The sequence below is a fragment of the Hipposideros armiger genome, unplaced genomic scaffold (genome assembly GCF_001890085.2).
Source record: "Hipposideros armiger isolate ML-2016 unplaced genomic scaffold, ASM189008v1 scaffold_146, whole genome shotgun sequence".
Classification (NCBI taxonomy): domain Eukaryota; kingdom Metazoa; phylum Chordata; class Mammalia; order Chiroptera; family Hipposideridae; genus Hipposideros; species Hipposideros armiger.
The window spans coordinates 40,703-56,578 of record NW_017731496.1 but is presented as its reverse complement, the minus strand read 5'-3'; the positions used below and the strand labels follow the sequence as shown (position 1 = coordinate 56,578).

At 34.6% G+C, this 15,876-nt stretch overlaps 1 protein-coding gene across 6 annotated transcripts in view; it reads left to right on the top strand.

The window, feature by feature from the left end:
• The window catches only part of LMBRD2 (LMBR1 domain containing 2), a 37,054-nt gene that overhangs the window by 1,423 nt on the left and 19,755 nt on the right, over positions 1 to 15,876 (top strand). For 4 of the 6 annotated variants that reach the window (XM_019650751.1, XM_019650746.1, XM_019650750.1 and 1 more), the window contains exons 2-7: positions 5,618 to 5,720; positions 6,917 to 7,146; positions 7,395 to 7,492; positions 8,809 to 8,904; positions 11,480 to 11,647; positions 12,577 to 12,787. In XM_019650751.1, the coding sequence (XP_019506296.1) occupies positions 6,973 to 7,146; positions 7,395 to 7,492; positions 8,809 to 8,904; positions 11,480 to 11,647; positions 12,577 to 12,787 (747 nt within the window). In that variant the 5' untranslated portion in view covers positions 5,618 to 5,720; positions 6,917 to 6,972. Of the gene's footprint in view, positions 1 to 3,635; positions 3,692 to 5,617; positions 5,721 to 6,916; positions 7,147 to 7,394; positions 7,493 to 8,808; positions 8,905 to 11,479; positions 11,648 to 12,576; positions 12,788 to 15,876 lie in introns of all 6 variants that reach the window. The other 2 variants (XM_019650747.1, XM_019650748.1) reach the window with 2 other exon arrangements.

Genomic DNA, 15,876 nt, shown 5'->3' with positions numbered 1-15,876 from the left:
TTTGGCTAAGGAAAACGCAGTTGACTTGGTTTGAAATCTACATCCTTTCTCTTAAAATTGCAAGTCATTAGAGAAATTATTTTTAACAAAAAAAAGTTATAGTCTCCTTTGGGAAACTGAACGAGATGGAGCTTATAAACTAATGGAGGAGAAAGACTAAATAAGAAAAAAAACTATTTAAAAATGCCATGATAAGAGTAAACAAAATTTTGACATGTAAAGTAACTGGGAGAGGCCACTTTAAATAGATCTTATAAATAAGAAAGTCTAATAGACAGGGTGCTTCTAAATTTAAAGATGAGAAATATTCTTGTGCTAGGATTTAACTATTAGTTGCTTGAGAGTTAGGGAATATTTCTAGTTCTCAGAATACTTGAAATACCTGAATTGGTGGACATGAGGTCCTATATAGGACTTCAGAGAGAGAGCCTGTCAACTTTGAAATGCGAAGTCTTCAAATTCTAGAATAGCTATTTCCCTAGTAGTTTGCCCTGGTAACAGAAATACTTCAGCTTGCCAAAATGGGGATGCTTTTTTTCTGCATTCCTTCTAATCATGGCTGTTCTCTTAATATAGTAAAGAAAAGTTTAAGTTGGTACATGTAGTTCTGTTTAATATAAGGAATTGTGTCCATTGAAGACATGAGATTACTAGCTACGTAGAGATTGATGTCTGGTGTTTTCAAACACTACATTGTGATTGCAACTGATATGGATTATTTTATTTTATTTTCCTGATTAATTTTATTCATTTAATCTTACTTAGCACACCCATGTCCCATTTAGTGAGAGAGGTATACCAAATTTCCAGAAGTAGAATTACTAGATCAGTATCTGGGACAAATGAACCGATTTTTTAATGTCTGCAAATAACATTAAAGTGAATAATTTCTGGTACTCTTTTTAAGATTAGGATAGAATATGAAGTGATTTTGCAAATTGGGAAAGTGTTTATCGTCCAAAGTGCATAGTTAAAAGATGGTCGATATTATCAGGGCACAGGAGAGACCAAAAAGGACTGGAAATTACATTTGACTATAAGCTATGTCTATATTCAACAGCATATTAATATTTTTGAAAATCAAATATGACAACAGAGATTCTATTTAAACAGAAGGGTGATGTGCTTTTTTCTTTAGCTCCATCATAGCATGAGGTAAATATTAAGATTCCTTTAGTTTTTTTTTAAATGTTATTTAGCTTAGGGGAACAAAAGAATAAGAAGGGTCCTTTCCCAATTCTAATTTTCTCTATGGTTCCTTTTTTACTTTTCCCATGTAGATTAGAGTCATACATTATCCTTAAGTAATGGCAGCCTGACCTGCAAGATAAAAAGGCTTAGTTAAATTCTATATTAAACATGACTTTCTTAGCATTCTGCCTTGATATAGCTAAGAGAATAATTAATAGGAGAATGTTTGTAATTTCTTCACTTTGAAACCTGAACAAAAGAAATGAATTGTAAACAGTTGAAATTGCATTAAGAAAGTGTGTCTGGACTGTAGAAGAGACCGTGCAGTATCCTAACTGTGAGCTAGGCTCTGCAGTGAAGATGCCTGGGTTTGAATCCAAGCTCTGACTCTTTTTGTGCTTTTTCTCCTTTATTAAACAAGGATGCTAATAGTCCTTTATTACTGGGTTATGAGGTTTAATTCAGTAAATTATGCTAGCACATCCTTGGAATCTAGTAAACTCACATCAAATGTTAGCTATTCCTTTTTTAAAAAATTATTTTCTTGCCAGCAAGGATTCTAAAGATTATTCTTTAATTACCAAAATAAGTCTTTACAACCTCTTTACCTGAAATCTTTAAGAATCCATTACAATTCCAGTTGTTTTCTTCTTACCTGCTTACGTGGTTGCTACCTCTCCCTCTCATGCCTTGGCAAAGGTGAAAATTTTTGTGTTCATCTTTCTTCGGAAGGGCTTGTCACACTGTGCAATTGAGTTCTCCTGGTTGGTTTGCCAAATCAGCTCATTTTTTGAAGATGGCTTCGAGAAATGTTACGATTTTTTCCATATTTTAAATGACATTTCTTGCGGTATTCTATCTGTATCCTAAGCTGAATTCTACCTGTACATGAAATCTTTAAGCATGAAAATAATGATAATCTCCGGAAATGTAAATTTTGATTGATTGGAGGGTAGAAAATTGTTGACTTTCATCACTCATGTCTAGTTCTGATTCTTCTTTATTATTAGGATCTTGAGTTTTCTCCTACTTTTTATTATTTCACATAGCTGAGTAAAGATACACATTTTAAATTAACAGTCTGATTCTGATGAATCATTTTATTCTAGTTGGAAATTTTTCATTCAACTTCAGAATCTTTGATAAAATTTTTGCCTGTTCAGTTGCTACCAATCTTCCCTCCATTCCTTCCTTCTTTTCTTCCTTCCTTCCTTTCTTCCTTCCTTCCTCCTATCTTTTCCTTATCTCTTTTTTGAAAATATTTGTAATGCTTCAAAATTGTCTTAGTTTCTAAATTTTCCTCTTACAGTATGTTTAGCCTGACAAACCATTATCAGTCATAAAATACTTAGGAAACAGTACTCTAAGTCAGTAACATTAACATGCTAATTATGAAAGGCATTTGAAAGTAATATTCTATTATATCTTGATGATTAGGAAAAGACTGAGTTGGATTTTAAATGTTTAAGATTTTCAGAACTGGTATTTTGAAAGGTAGACTGTCTATATGTCAGGCACTTAAATTTGAATGAACTAGTTTTTTTTTTTAAAGATTTTATTGGGAAATTGGGGGAAGGGAAAGACAAGTTGTTGTTTTTCGGTCTTAGTTGTGGAGGGCGCAGCTAGCTCAGCTCCAAGTTCAGTCTCCATTCGGCCATCCAGCAGCAGCTCAGGGCAGCTCCGCTCAAGGTACTCTGTTCAGTCTCAGTTGCGGGTGGGCATAGCCCACCATCCCATGCAGAAGTTGAACCGGCAACCTTGTTGTTAGGAGCACATGCTCTCACCAGCTGAGCCATCCTGCCACCTGTTGGCAGCTCAGCAGCAGCTCAGCTCAGGCGTAGCTCACTGGCCCATGTGGGAATCGAACCGGCGACCCTGTTGCTCAGAGCTCGTGCTCTTAACCATCTGAGCTACTTGGCTGGCTCCTGAATGAAATAGTATTTTGACTTTGAGTAAAATCTACTTTTGCTACTGTGGTGTTAATGCCAACCTATGATAACTTTAAATCTCTTTTTCATTTGTAATCATATGGCACTGAATTTTGATTTCTCTCCAAATTTTAGCAATTTCTTTTATTTTTGTCATTTAACCTACACACATTAATATTTGAAGAATACTCATAGGTCCATTATTGTGGTCAGAGGCATATTTCGCCTTTGAGTATATTTTTGCACAGCTGCACGTATATACAGTTCAGCAAATGATCCATTTTGATCCACCTCTATTTGATCACAGGCCTAGAAGAATGGGCTTTTCTATATGACACTGAGGTGTCAAATGCACCTTCTTATCATGTCTCTAAGAGGTGTTCTGCCTCTTCACAATGGTCAGATGAAGCAGTGGTGTTTGGCTATCTGCAGACCTAGGGACATAATCCCAGTTTGTCATCGGAGGCAAATGGAGCAGTTTCTGTGAGCAAAGATCACTTTTTTTTTTTTTTGTAGGAATGAAGGTGGACCAGGCTGTGGTAACCACAGAGAATGAGAAGAAAAAGCACTGGGTATCTATTCATAGTTTCTTTGCAGGGTGGGGAAGACCATAGGGTAAAGCTATGTTTTGAGACCTCTGAGGCTACTAGTTATCCTCTAGAAGCACATGATAGGAAAGAGATGGAGATTAGCAGCAAGCATTTATTGAAGATCCACTCTGTGCCTGGCACTCCTATTTGGTGTTTTATCTTTCATTCGTAGAAATCTGTGTGAAGTAATTATCCTCATTTAACAGCTTAAACTGCATAAAGTTATACAATTAGTAAACAGTTGGGATTTGGAACCCAGGTTTACCATGGTATAATACAACATTTGTATTTTAAAATACTTGTAATTTTAGGCACTTAATAACACCACAGCAAAATTTTTCATTTTTTAGTTGCTATATGTTCTACCTTCATATTATTGTATTGATTTTTAAATAATCTTAAAATTTCAAAATAATACACGTTCATTATTTAAAATAAAAAATACAAGAAAGCACAGGGAACGTGGAAGTAATCTCTTTACTACTTTGTAAGAGCCACGGTTAGCATTCTGGTGTATATTGTCTGTGCATGTGTGTGTGTTTCTTGTTCCTTTTTTTTTTTTTTTTTAAAGCTGAGCCATCCTGCCATCTGTTGACAGCTCAGCGACAGCTCAGCTCAGGCCAGGAATCGAACTGGCGACCCTGTTGCTCAGAGCTTGCACTATTGAGCGAGCTCTTAACCAGCTGAGCCACTCGGCCGGCCCCATGTCCCTTTTGACATCTCTAAAGTGTCTCTCTGGATCTCACCTTTCTTCTAGGCGGGTGGAATCTGGTGGATTCCTTTAATCACTGTCTGCAATGGTGTGTTTCTGTTATGTAGCCAGTGCTTGACGCAGGACGGATCACTGTTCCCATCTGTCATTGTCAGGTTAGCAGGATTAGTGATTTAGGAAACCCTTCGCTGCTTTTCTCAAAAGGCAATGAACAACTATAAGACCAGTGAATATTTTTAAGACTTCCTGGACTATTCCGTACAAACATTTAAGCTGTTTCTATGTTTTCATGTTTAAATAATGCTGCTGTGAAAAATAACATTATAGATACATTTTTGCTCCCATTTAGGTTTTTCTTTATTTGAAAAGGAATTGCTAGGATAAAGAGTATGTACCTTTTTTAAGGTCTTTGATACATATTGTCAGGTTGCTGTCCTCCCTGGCAATGAGTGTTTTTTTTTAATAAACCAAACTTGAGTTGTCCAATCTTTGTTTATTTTTATTAGATTTCAATTGACAGTTATTTTACGAATTTAATATACAAATAACTGAATCAGATGGAGAATAAGGAATTCCTAGCTTTGAGCAGAAAAATAATCATTGAAATAACCAAAACAGGCTATAGGAATTCATAAGGGTCCTTGGAAAGTGCTATCATTCTGGAATGTTAAAAAAAGAAAAAATTCTCCCTTGAATTTAAGTACAAAGTCAAAGATACAGACTTTAAAACTATTATTTTCTCATGTCAGATTAGGGAAACCCCAATTTTAATCTCCAATTTCATGGGACCACCTAGGCCGAATTTTGTGTCAAAACAAGGCATCAGGAGTTCAACTTGAACAAAAATAGATTGTGTGGTAAAAAGAATAATAGACCCATAAGGATATCTAGGCTTTAATCCCTGGAACCAGTAAATATGACTAGATTGTCCTGGTGGGCACAGTGAGATCAAATGAGCCCTTAAAAGCAGAGCTTTTTTCCAGCTGAAGGTGGAAGAGAAAATCAGATTCCAAGAATGAGAAGGATTTGACAAGCCACTCATTGCTGCCACATGCAAAGACGGGAGAGAGGCCTCTAAAACTAAGGGCAAATGCCAGCTGACAGCCAGCAAGGAAACGAGGATCTCATCCCCATAACCGTAACAAACGGAATTTTGCCAGCAGCCTGAATGATCCTAGAAATGTATTCTTCCCCAGAGTCTCCAGAGAAGAACACAAATCTGCTGACACCTTGATTTCAATTTTGAGAACTCATTTGAGCCACACTATGCCTGAACATCTGACCCACAGAAACTATGAGGTATTTGATCCACATAAACTATGAAATATGGGTGTTGTTTTAAGCCACTAAGTTTATAGTAATTATTTACAGCAGCAATAGGAGACTAATACGGTAAGTATAGGGAAGCGATACAGCAAATCATTTCTTTATTACTAGATAGAGGATCCATAATTCTGTTTACTTTTCTATAACATTTTAAAGTACGGCCTATGAATCAGACTAAAAAATTGGCAGCCATTGTAAAAAAAATATTAGCTAGTGGCAAGTTTATAACATGTGGTTAGCTTATGGCCATAATCTTACCATAACCTAGCTATTATTGATATCTGTATATATTTCATTGTTGTCTTAGTCTTTTTTATGCAGATTATAAAAAATGTGTGAATCTAGTTTTTCAATTAATTTTCTAATGTTATTAAATGATCTTAACAAACCTCACTTCTTATACTTCAGTAATATTCCATCATTTGGTTCTGCCATACTTTAATTAGCATTTCTTTGGTAGTCTCTGAGAGTCTTTTTTTCTATGATTGTCATATTCCTTCCACTGGACAATTCCAGGCAAATAAACATCTAGGTCAAACCATAAAGGAATTTTCAGATAATAATTATGTCAAATTCACATTGAATAATATTTTTTTTAAAGCTGGATCTTGAAGCTGGTCACATTTTTCACCAGCACATCTTCTGTCAAGCTATCGTGTCGCCTAACCACTTAATCTGTTCTTGGCTTAAAAATAATTTGTTTCTCCCTCCCTCGTTTTAGAGAATTTTAAGTAATGGGTTATGGGTGACTTAGAAAACTTTATTTTATGAAATATCTGATTTCCTAGGATCTAGTCAATAGTGTATTTGTATAAAATATTCTATTAGGGTTTATAACATTAAGGAACAAGCTCCAAATGACACTATATTGAAACTGTTCACATCTACTAGTCTTATTTTGTAATATTTTTAGAACTAGTGTAATTTTGGTTAAAATAACTTTTCCTAAAGATATAATTTATGTGAAATTTTAAGACATGCTTTAAAAAATATATATAAGAAATTGAAAGTAGGAATTTTCCTTTTCATCTTATTCATAGCCCATTGTAAAGCCTGACAAGTTTTCCAAAGAATTTATTAATACATTAATAAACAAATATTTAGGAAATTTCCAAGTGGTCATTTCCTATGTTAATAATGCGTTGTTTTTTTTTTTTTTCGGTTTACAGATATGATCCAGTCCTCTGCGTGAATTACTTTGGTTAGTCAGAGTGAATATTCAATAATGAGTGGTGCAGCTTTGGGACTCGAGATTGTTTTTGTCTTTTTTTTGGCATTATTCCTACTTCATCGATATGGAGACTTTAAGAAACAGCATAGACTTGTAATTGTTGGAACACTGCTAGCTTGGTATCTCTGCTTTCTTATTGTCTTCATACTGCCTCTGGATGTTAGTACGGTAAGAAGTGAAACTGACTTTCCCTATTTAAAAGGCAACTGTACTCATACAGCATGTTTGAGATATGTTCTTAAGACAGCTAAATTATGTAAAGTTATACTTATATTTTGAATTTAAATATTACTATATGAATTTGATCATTAAAAAGTATAGCCAGGAAGATAATTTGAGGTGGATAGGTTGATACCCTCCAATATCCCTTAAGTACTTTTGGTTTTTATTTTTTAATCATGCATTCATTGCTTTAGACAATATACAACCGGTGCAAACATGCTGCTGCAAACTCAAGCCCTCCTGAGAATAGCAACATTACAGGATTGGACTCACCTCCTACCCCAATTCCAAGGTATTTTCTTTCTTTTCTTCTCTTTTCTTTCTCCCTCCTTTTTCCCCTCCTTTGTTTGTTTGCTTCTTGATATTGTAGAAGGCAAATTGTGTAAAAATTGTCAGTTTTTACCATCTGGATTTTATATTTATAAACGTTTATCCTCATTCTCTTCCCTTCTTCCCCCAACTCAATCCTTTGCTAGTAGATTTTGTTACTTTGTATTCTGTTTAAATTTAAATCTGAAGTAAATTTAAATATTTATTGGTGTACAAGGCCTTCCAGTATATGTTGATAAGAACTTGAAGAAGGCCTGATTTTTTTAGTCCTAGTTCTACCCCTTACAAAGATGTGATTTCAAAAAGCTATTTTTCCTCTCAGCCTCTCTCCAGTCTAAAAAATGTGGCATGCTTTTTCTCTTTTATCTAATATACAAGGTAATAATAAAGGACAAGGAAGTTATTCTGCATGTAGGATATTCCTTTCATATTGCACATCCTTTAAAATCACTATAGTTTTAGACTGAGAATGAATAAAAATCAAATTATTAACAGGTTATATTGAATTCATGTCAAACTTCCAAATAAAAAACTAATAATCGTTGACTGTAGCTTTTATTAAGGCTTTAAGTAGTATTTGCGTACTTCTTTATGCAGCTTTTATTTTATTTTTTAAAAATCTAACCTGGATAAGGGCAAATTTAAAATGTGGATGTTACTCCCCATTGAACCACCATTAAAAATTGGGTATAGATCAGCAGCAATTATGGATTATTGGAAGCCCTTGGACTGAAGGATATCCTTACAGCCTGGGAAGACTGACTATTAATGGAAAAATCTATGGTCAGATATACATATTTTTAGAAAATTCTAACAGATTATGTATATATGCTGGCATCTATCTCCATAGGAGCTTTGCTGTGACTGATTAGTTAGCATTCCAGTTTCCAGGAATTAATCACCTAATGTTTTTCTCCTTCCTGTTCCCCTTCCCCAAAATAACCAACTCCACAAACAGGATGAGAGTATATTTTAAAAGTAATCATCAGTTTTAAAGGTAATCATATCAGAGATTTGTTTTCATGATGCATATTCTTTTAAAGACTATTGCATTATTAGTCTATTATATGAACATTGTGTTCTCAAACTGTTTTGTTCCCTTTGCGTATGTTTTTTTAGTTTGACAGTCAGCTTTGAATTTGTTTTCTATGAAATTTTACAAGAGTCAATAATTTAAAATTTGGATGTAAATAAACTTTGCCATGTACAAATTAATTATATAATTCATTTAAGTAGTCATCATTTATGATTAATTTGCTTTAAATTGTTATTAAACAGCCATCATCCGTGTTTCAAGCCATGGAGTTACATTCCTGATGGAATCATGCCAATTTTCTGGAGGGTAGTATATTGGACATCACAATTTTTAACATGGTAAGTGGTAGTAAAGGATAAAATTTTTTAAATTTGGCTTAAATTAAAAAGGTGATTATTTTTTCAGTGAACCTTCATATTTTAGAATTTATTCAAGTGTTGCTTATTTTTTCCCTTAAATTTGGTTCCCCCTCCTTTTTTGCTGTTCAAAGTCCTCCCAATTGAAAAAGAAAAGAGAAGAAAAAAACAAAAAGGAAAAGGAAATTAGAAAAAAATTTTCCTTGTCATCATTCTCTTCCAGGTTTTACTTCCTTTCTTGACCTTCAGTTCAGTCTTCCAGCTCCATTATTATGTGAAACTGCTTTTGCTAAGGTCATCATTATTCCCTGGCTTTCTTTCTATCTGCTTAGCCCAACCTTCTTAGCCCATCCTTCATGGGCTCTATTTCTGTGGTCCATTACCTAAATGTTGGTGTTTCCTGGGGTCCCATGTTTGCTCATCATTGTTATTTGACTCTTTCTGCATAGCTTTAATTGTAGCCATGATTTCAATGACCTGTGATGCATTCCAAATCTTTTTTTCTATCTACTATAGCCTTGTATTTCTGCTGTGCTCCAGACTCACACTTTATCTGTTATCCACTGAGCATTTCAGATATTCTTCAGGCAACTAAGCTGTAAACATTGCAAGAGAAAATTCACGAAACAGAGTAGTGTGCCTGTAAATTCATGTTCATTGAATTCAACTGGGTCCTCAACATTGCCAGACTTCCCTCCTTTTTTTCTCTAGTCTGCTTGCTCTCCATTCTCCATAACAAATCTTTCTAATTACTTCAAACCTCTGCTGTTCCCCTTGTAGCTCTCTCTCTGTCACTCTGTCTCTCACATCCTAGAAACATTACCTTCTTTTCTTGAACATCTTTACTTACTACCTCACAGTGAAAATAGAAGTCATCAGATGGCAGCTCTTGCAGCTTCTCACTAACAAACTTACCTACCTATGTACCCATCCTTTCTTCCTTCCCCACCCAGAATGAAAGAGCCACTCTTAAAATTAATCCCTCTTCCTGAAATATGGACTCATCCCCTTCAGTTCTTGTTACCTATATACTTACCTATACTTGTGCAAAGCATGCACATTCTCTCATCCTTAAAAAACAAATAGAAAGTCTCTCAAATCACAACCCTTTCCAGCTTTCTATCTTCTACCTCAATGATATGCTCCTCATTACAGCTAAATTTTATATTTTGGAGACTTACTGAAGTATAAATTAGTACAGAAAAGTGTGTTTAGTTTTACTTTTTTCAAAGTGAACACACCCATATAACCAGCACTCAGATGATGATAAAGAACATTAACAGTGTCCCCAGAAGTTTCCCTCATACCCCTCTCCCAGTCATTACTCTCTCCAAAGGGAACCATGACTCTGACTTCCATCACCATTAGTTTGGCCTGTTTTTGAACTTGATAAACATGGAATTATACGGTATGTACCTTTTTCCCTCTCTCATTTTTTGCTTATATATTTGGAAGATTCTTCCATGTTGTGTTATATGTAGCAGTATTCTTTTCTTTTTCGTTCCTCTGAAATATTCCATTTTATGAATATATCATAGTTTATCCTACCCAGTCAAAGTTCTTAAATGAATGGTCTGTATTTAGTGTCTCCATTTGCTCACTGCTTACTTTTTCCTCAACCTACTGAACTGTTTTCTACCCTCACTTCTTCACTCATACTTACACATTCTTAATTAACTTGACCTCTTGGCAGGATTTGATTCTATTGTTTTCTCTCTAGTTGCAAACACTTCCTTCTGGTTTCTACTCCATACGTACTCCTTAGTTTTCTTCCATGCCTTTCTACTGTTCTGTCTCAGTCTCCTTCCTCTCCTGTTCCTCTGCCTCTCCTTTAAAAGTAGGTATTTCTCAGGTGTCAGTCTCGCTCATTTCCTTCTCATTCTACATACGCACCCTTCCAGATCTCATCTATTGATATACTTTATCACCACTGACATGGCCATGACTCTGAATCTATCTGTATTTCTAATCCTGTATCCTGAACTCTGAAGCTGGTGAGCCGCATACTTCCTGTGCAGCTCCTTTGGGATGTGTCCTAGGCACTTCAAAATCAGCATATTGACAACCAGTCTTCTCCCCTCCTTTTTACCACACCACCGCTCCTTACCCTCTCCCACATAGTTTCAGTTGTATTCCCTTTAAGTCCATTCTCCACACTGAAGCCATATCAGTCTTTAGAAAACTAAAATTTGATCATATCTTCTTTCTGTTAAAATAAATAATGATTCCTCATTATTCTTTGGATACAGTCTAACCTCTTCATAAAGGTTTTAAAGTCCTTTTTTTTGCCTTATATAATTCACTCACACTGTTGTATTCTCTGCTGGTCGTTGTGGCCTCCTTTGCTCCCAGGAATGTGCTTTTTTCTCCCTTGAATTTAATATTACAAAAATTTTCAACCATCTCTTACAGTTTGTTTGGTATTAATAATTACTCAAAATCATATTTGTTTGTGAAAAGAACTATACTTTAAAATTGAGGTTCACACATTTCCAGTATTTTGAGATTATACAGACATACCAAGTGTTTTTTAATCATATTCTTTCCAACTGTCTAGGATTCTGTTACCTTTTATGCAGTCATATGCAAGATCAGGAGGGTTTTCCATCACTGGAAAGATAAAAACTGCACTGATTGAGAACGCGATCTATTATGGCACCTATTTGCTGATTTTTGGAGCATTTTTAATTTATGTAGCTGTAAACCCACATTTGCACTTAGAATGGTAAGAAAATCATGTTCTTAACGTTGTTTCTGTATATATTTCCATTTTTAAAATTAATTTGTAGATCATATATATATATATAGGTAAACAGACATTTCATTTAGAAACATATCAAATTATATGCTTTATAGATTCCCCAAAAAGAATATCTGAATAATCTGTATTACTAAGAAGGAAATATGGAATAGTATATTTAAATATAGCTATTACACAAAGGACTCATGCTTTTGTCTAATAGCCATATGTTAAAAGTATTAACCCTCATGATTTTTTTTATAGGCTTTCAAATTTTGTATGTGACAAAATTTCTAGTTTTCTTTTTCATTGAAAATTGTTAATATTTTTTCTTTTGTTCTGACTATAGTTTGAGAACATATTTCTTTTTAATGTTAGATTTAGATGTTGCAATAAAGTGAAGTCAATATTATATTCGTGATCTGTAATATATATGAAGAGCTAGATCTGAAAAATTTAGGAATAGATCAGTAGTGATAATCCTCACTGTTTCATTCCTGAGATTTGTGTAGGTCTGCCTCAGCACAAGTAAATTTTTCAGGCTTTAAAATTTTTTCAGACTTCTCTTGGTTAATATTGAATAAGAAAGCACCTAATGAAAAATATGTTTCCTTCAGGATAATTTTTCTCGTGAATGATTTTTATTTTAAAATTTCATTAACTATGATAGAAGCAGTGTTTCCTATGTTAAAGCTTATTTCTACAGTCACATTCTAAGTTTTCATTAAAACACACAGATTATATGCTGTTACTGAAAGGGTAGCTGAAGCTATGAGGGTCTAATTTTTTCATATAAAATTTTAGCCATCCTTTAGAGTGGTTGTTTTCTGGAAAACCATTTAACACTAGGTAGTTTCATTTTACATTTTTGTCAGAAAAATTAATCTATCATAGCTATGTTTTCTCTCTTTTAGGAACCAGCTTCAGACAATTGGGATAGCTGCTGCAAATACATGGGGTCTATTTCTTCTTGTGCTATTGTTGGGGTATGGCTTGGTGGAAATTCCTCGGTCATATTGGAATGGAGCAAAAAGAGGTTATCTACTTATGAAAACTTATTTTAAGGCAGCCAAATTGATGACAGAGAAAGCAGATGCAGAAGAGAATTTGGAAGATGTAATGGAGGTAAGCAAATTTTAAACCTTACCAATCAACAGCAAGTTGCGTGTATCTCCTTTGGGATACACTGTTGAATTGATGGGCTTTAGACTTGGCAATGTGCAATCCTTAATGATGTCTCATCCATTTGGATGACTTCTTATTGACAGCTCAGCTTAATGACCTGTCATCTCTATATTCTAACTGAATATATACAGGGAGAATATATTCAGCAGTGCAGGGTTATGCTTATTGTCCTTGGGTAACTTCTAAGAGTGCCTTCTTTTACTCCCTGAAGTCTCTCAGATTAGGTGATAAGTTATATGGTTACCCTGATATAGTGGAAGTGAAAATTAGCAATCAGAGGACACTTCTTCCTGAAACTTTAACCCAAAGTAATCCCATCAAATCTGGAAACCTCTGTAGAAAACAATTTACATGGGAATTTGTATCAATAACTTTTCCCATCTGTAATCTTAATAAGTCACTTCATTTTACCTGTAAAATGCAGATGATTTCAACCAACTTCACAAAGATGTTGAAAGTATACGTTTCAATAATATACGTAACACAAAACCACATGCCAAATTATAAAATTTTGTTGTTAAATAATCATTTGGTTATTGATTGAAAGCGAGATTATTGTCACCTCACATTTTGCTCTTCTGGGAAAACATGCTATTGTAATGACGTTACTCTCCAACTTAAAACCTCATGTTGAAGGCTTTTCATTCATGTTAGAGTAAGCTCCAAAATGTTTTAATATGGCCTACCGAAAAATGATTTGATCCATGTTTAGCTCTCCACCCTTATCTCTAGCCTCTATCTTCCTCACCCGGTCAACTTTGGTTCCTCAAACTTGCTAATGATAATGAAATAGTAAACAATTATATAGACTTAAATTTGCCTAAGTCTCAGCTTTGGTTCCTCAAACTTAATAATGGTGATGATAATGGCAAACAAGTATATAGACTTATTAACAACTTTCTAAGAACTTTACATATATTAACACATTTAATATTAACAGCCTTATGAGGGAGATTTTACTAATCCCCATTTTATAAATGAAGAAAACAAGGCACACAGACAGAGGTTACGTAAGTTTCCCATATTCACACAGCTAGTGAGTGGTAGAGCCAGGCAGTCTGATTTTAATTCATGCTTTAATGGGGATTGGCAAGCTTTCTGTAAAGGGCTAGATAGTAAATATTTTACTCTTTGTAGGCCATATGGTCTCTGTTGCAACTACTCTGTCACTGTAGGATGGAAGCAGCCACATACATAAATAAATGAATGGCTGGACGTGTTCCAAACCAGAACAGGTGGTGGGCCGGATTCGATCTGGTTTGCTGACCCCTGCTCTTAACCATTACATCCACTGCCTCTCTTCTCTGCCTTTGAGCATGATATTCCCAAACCCTTGGAATGCCCTTTTCTCCACTCTCTTCAGCTAATTCCTACTTCATTTTCAGGTCTCAACATAAGTGGAGAATTCTTCAGGGAAGCAAGCCTTCTGTACTAGTTTCCTACGGCTGCCATAACAAAGTACCACAAACTGGGTGGCTTAAACTACAGAAACATATTGTGTCACAGTTCTGAAGGCTAAAAGTCCAAGATCAAGATGTCAGAAGGGTTGGTTCCTTCAGAGGACTGTAGGGAACATCTCTACTGTGCCTCTCAACTTCTGGTGGTTTGCCGGCCGTCTTTGGTGCTGCTTGGCTTGTAGATCTCTGCCTTCATATTCCCATGCTGTTCTCCCTGTGTGCCTGTCTGTGTCCAGATTTCTCCTTTTTATAAGGACACAGTCTTACTAGATTAGGGGCCCTCCCTACTCCAGTATGACCTTATCTTAGTTTAAGTAATTATATCTGCAACAATCCTACTTTCAAATAAAATCACATTTTTCTGGGGTACATAGGATTGGGACTTCAATATACGAATTTTGGAGGAGACAGAATTCAAACCATAACATCTTCCCTGGTCCTCCAGACTCTTAGAAATTCGGCACCCATTTTTAAGTGAATGAATAAATGAACAAAAGAGTGTATACTTGAAAATTTTTATGTTGACTTTTCAGTCAACATAAAATGTAATTGTATTTATTCCCTATGAAATATAAGAACTGTAGCAGAAAACATTGATTCAAAATGTAGGAGTAAATCTCCTATAAATAGTAATCTATTATATTTCCTCAGGCATATGATGGATACTACATTTTTAAAAGGATAATTTATATTTGATAATTTTTATATCTGAAAATTTGAATTTTTTTGAAAAAATATTTGAAAATTTATATTTGATAATAAAATAATTAAAAGAAGATCATTTAAGTTGATAGTGTTCCCCTCAAAAGTTGGTGTCAAGTTCAGTTGTTTCAGATTTAAGGAATATGGGTTTCACCAGCTCATTCAGTATTCAGCAAATGTAAATCCTGTTTGTTACTCGAGATCTGGATTTTGCTAGGAGGAATCTTCAGTGTCTGAATAATGATAGGTTTTGGTTTTTTTTGTTGTTGTGAAGCAGGAACCCTCTACTTAGGAATAGGATGTGGAAAAGTAAGGATAGGTAACTGTGCCTTTGCTGTTTTACAATAGGTTTAAGGTGTGAGGGATTTTAAAAGTTTTAGCTAGGAGAACATTTTTCATATATATAAGAAACCACTCTTTTTTATTGCATATATTTAACATGTAGCATCATGTAAGTTTAAGGTATACAAAATGTTAATTTGATACACTTATATATTGTAAGAAACCACTCTTCTTGGTAGATGTTTTGAAAATAGCAAGTCTACATAGATAGCAGGAGAATTCCAGCTTCATTTTTCTTCCCTCAAAAAATGCATGCCATGTATGAATTTTTTTGTCTAAATATTGGGTTATTGGAAAAGTCATGATGCATTTTTGCAATGAAAAACATAGAAAAAATATGTCATGACATTTCCAACAACCCAATATTTCAAGGGAATTTGGGGCCTTTTCTGTCTTTCTAAATATCTAAAAGTTTACAAACTTTAGAAGAAATTTTTTTCATTATTTAATATTTATTGTCTTCCTCCCGTGTTAAGTGCTCTGCGGAACTGGCCATTAGGATACTACCTAGAGTGGAACTTGTACAGT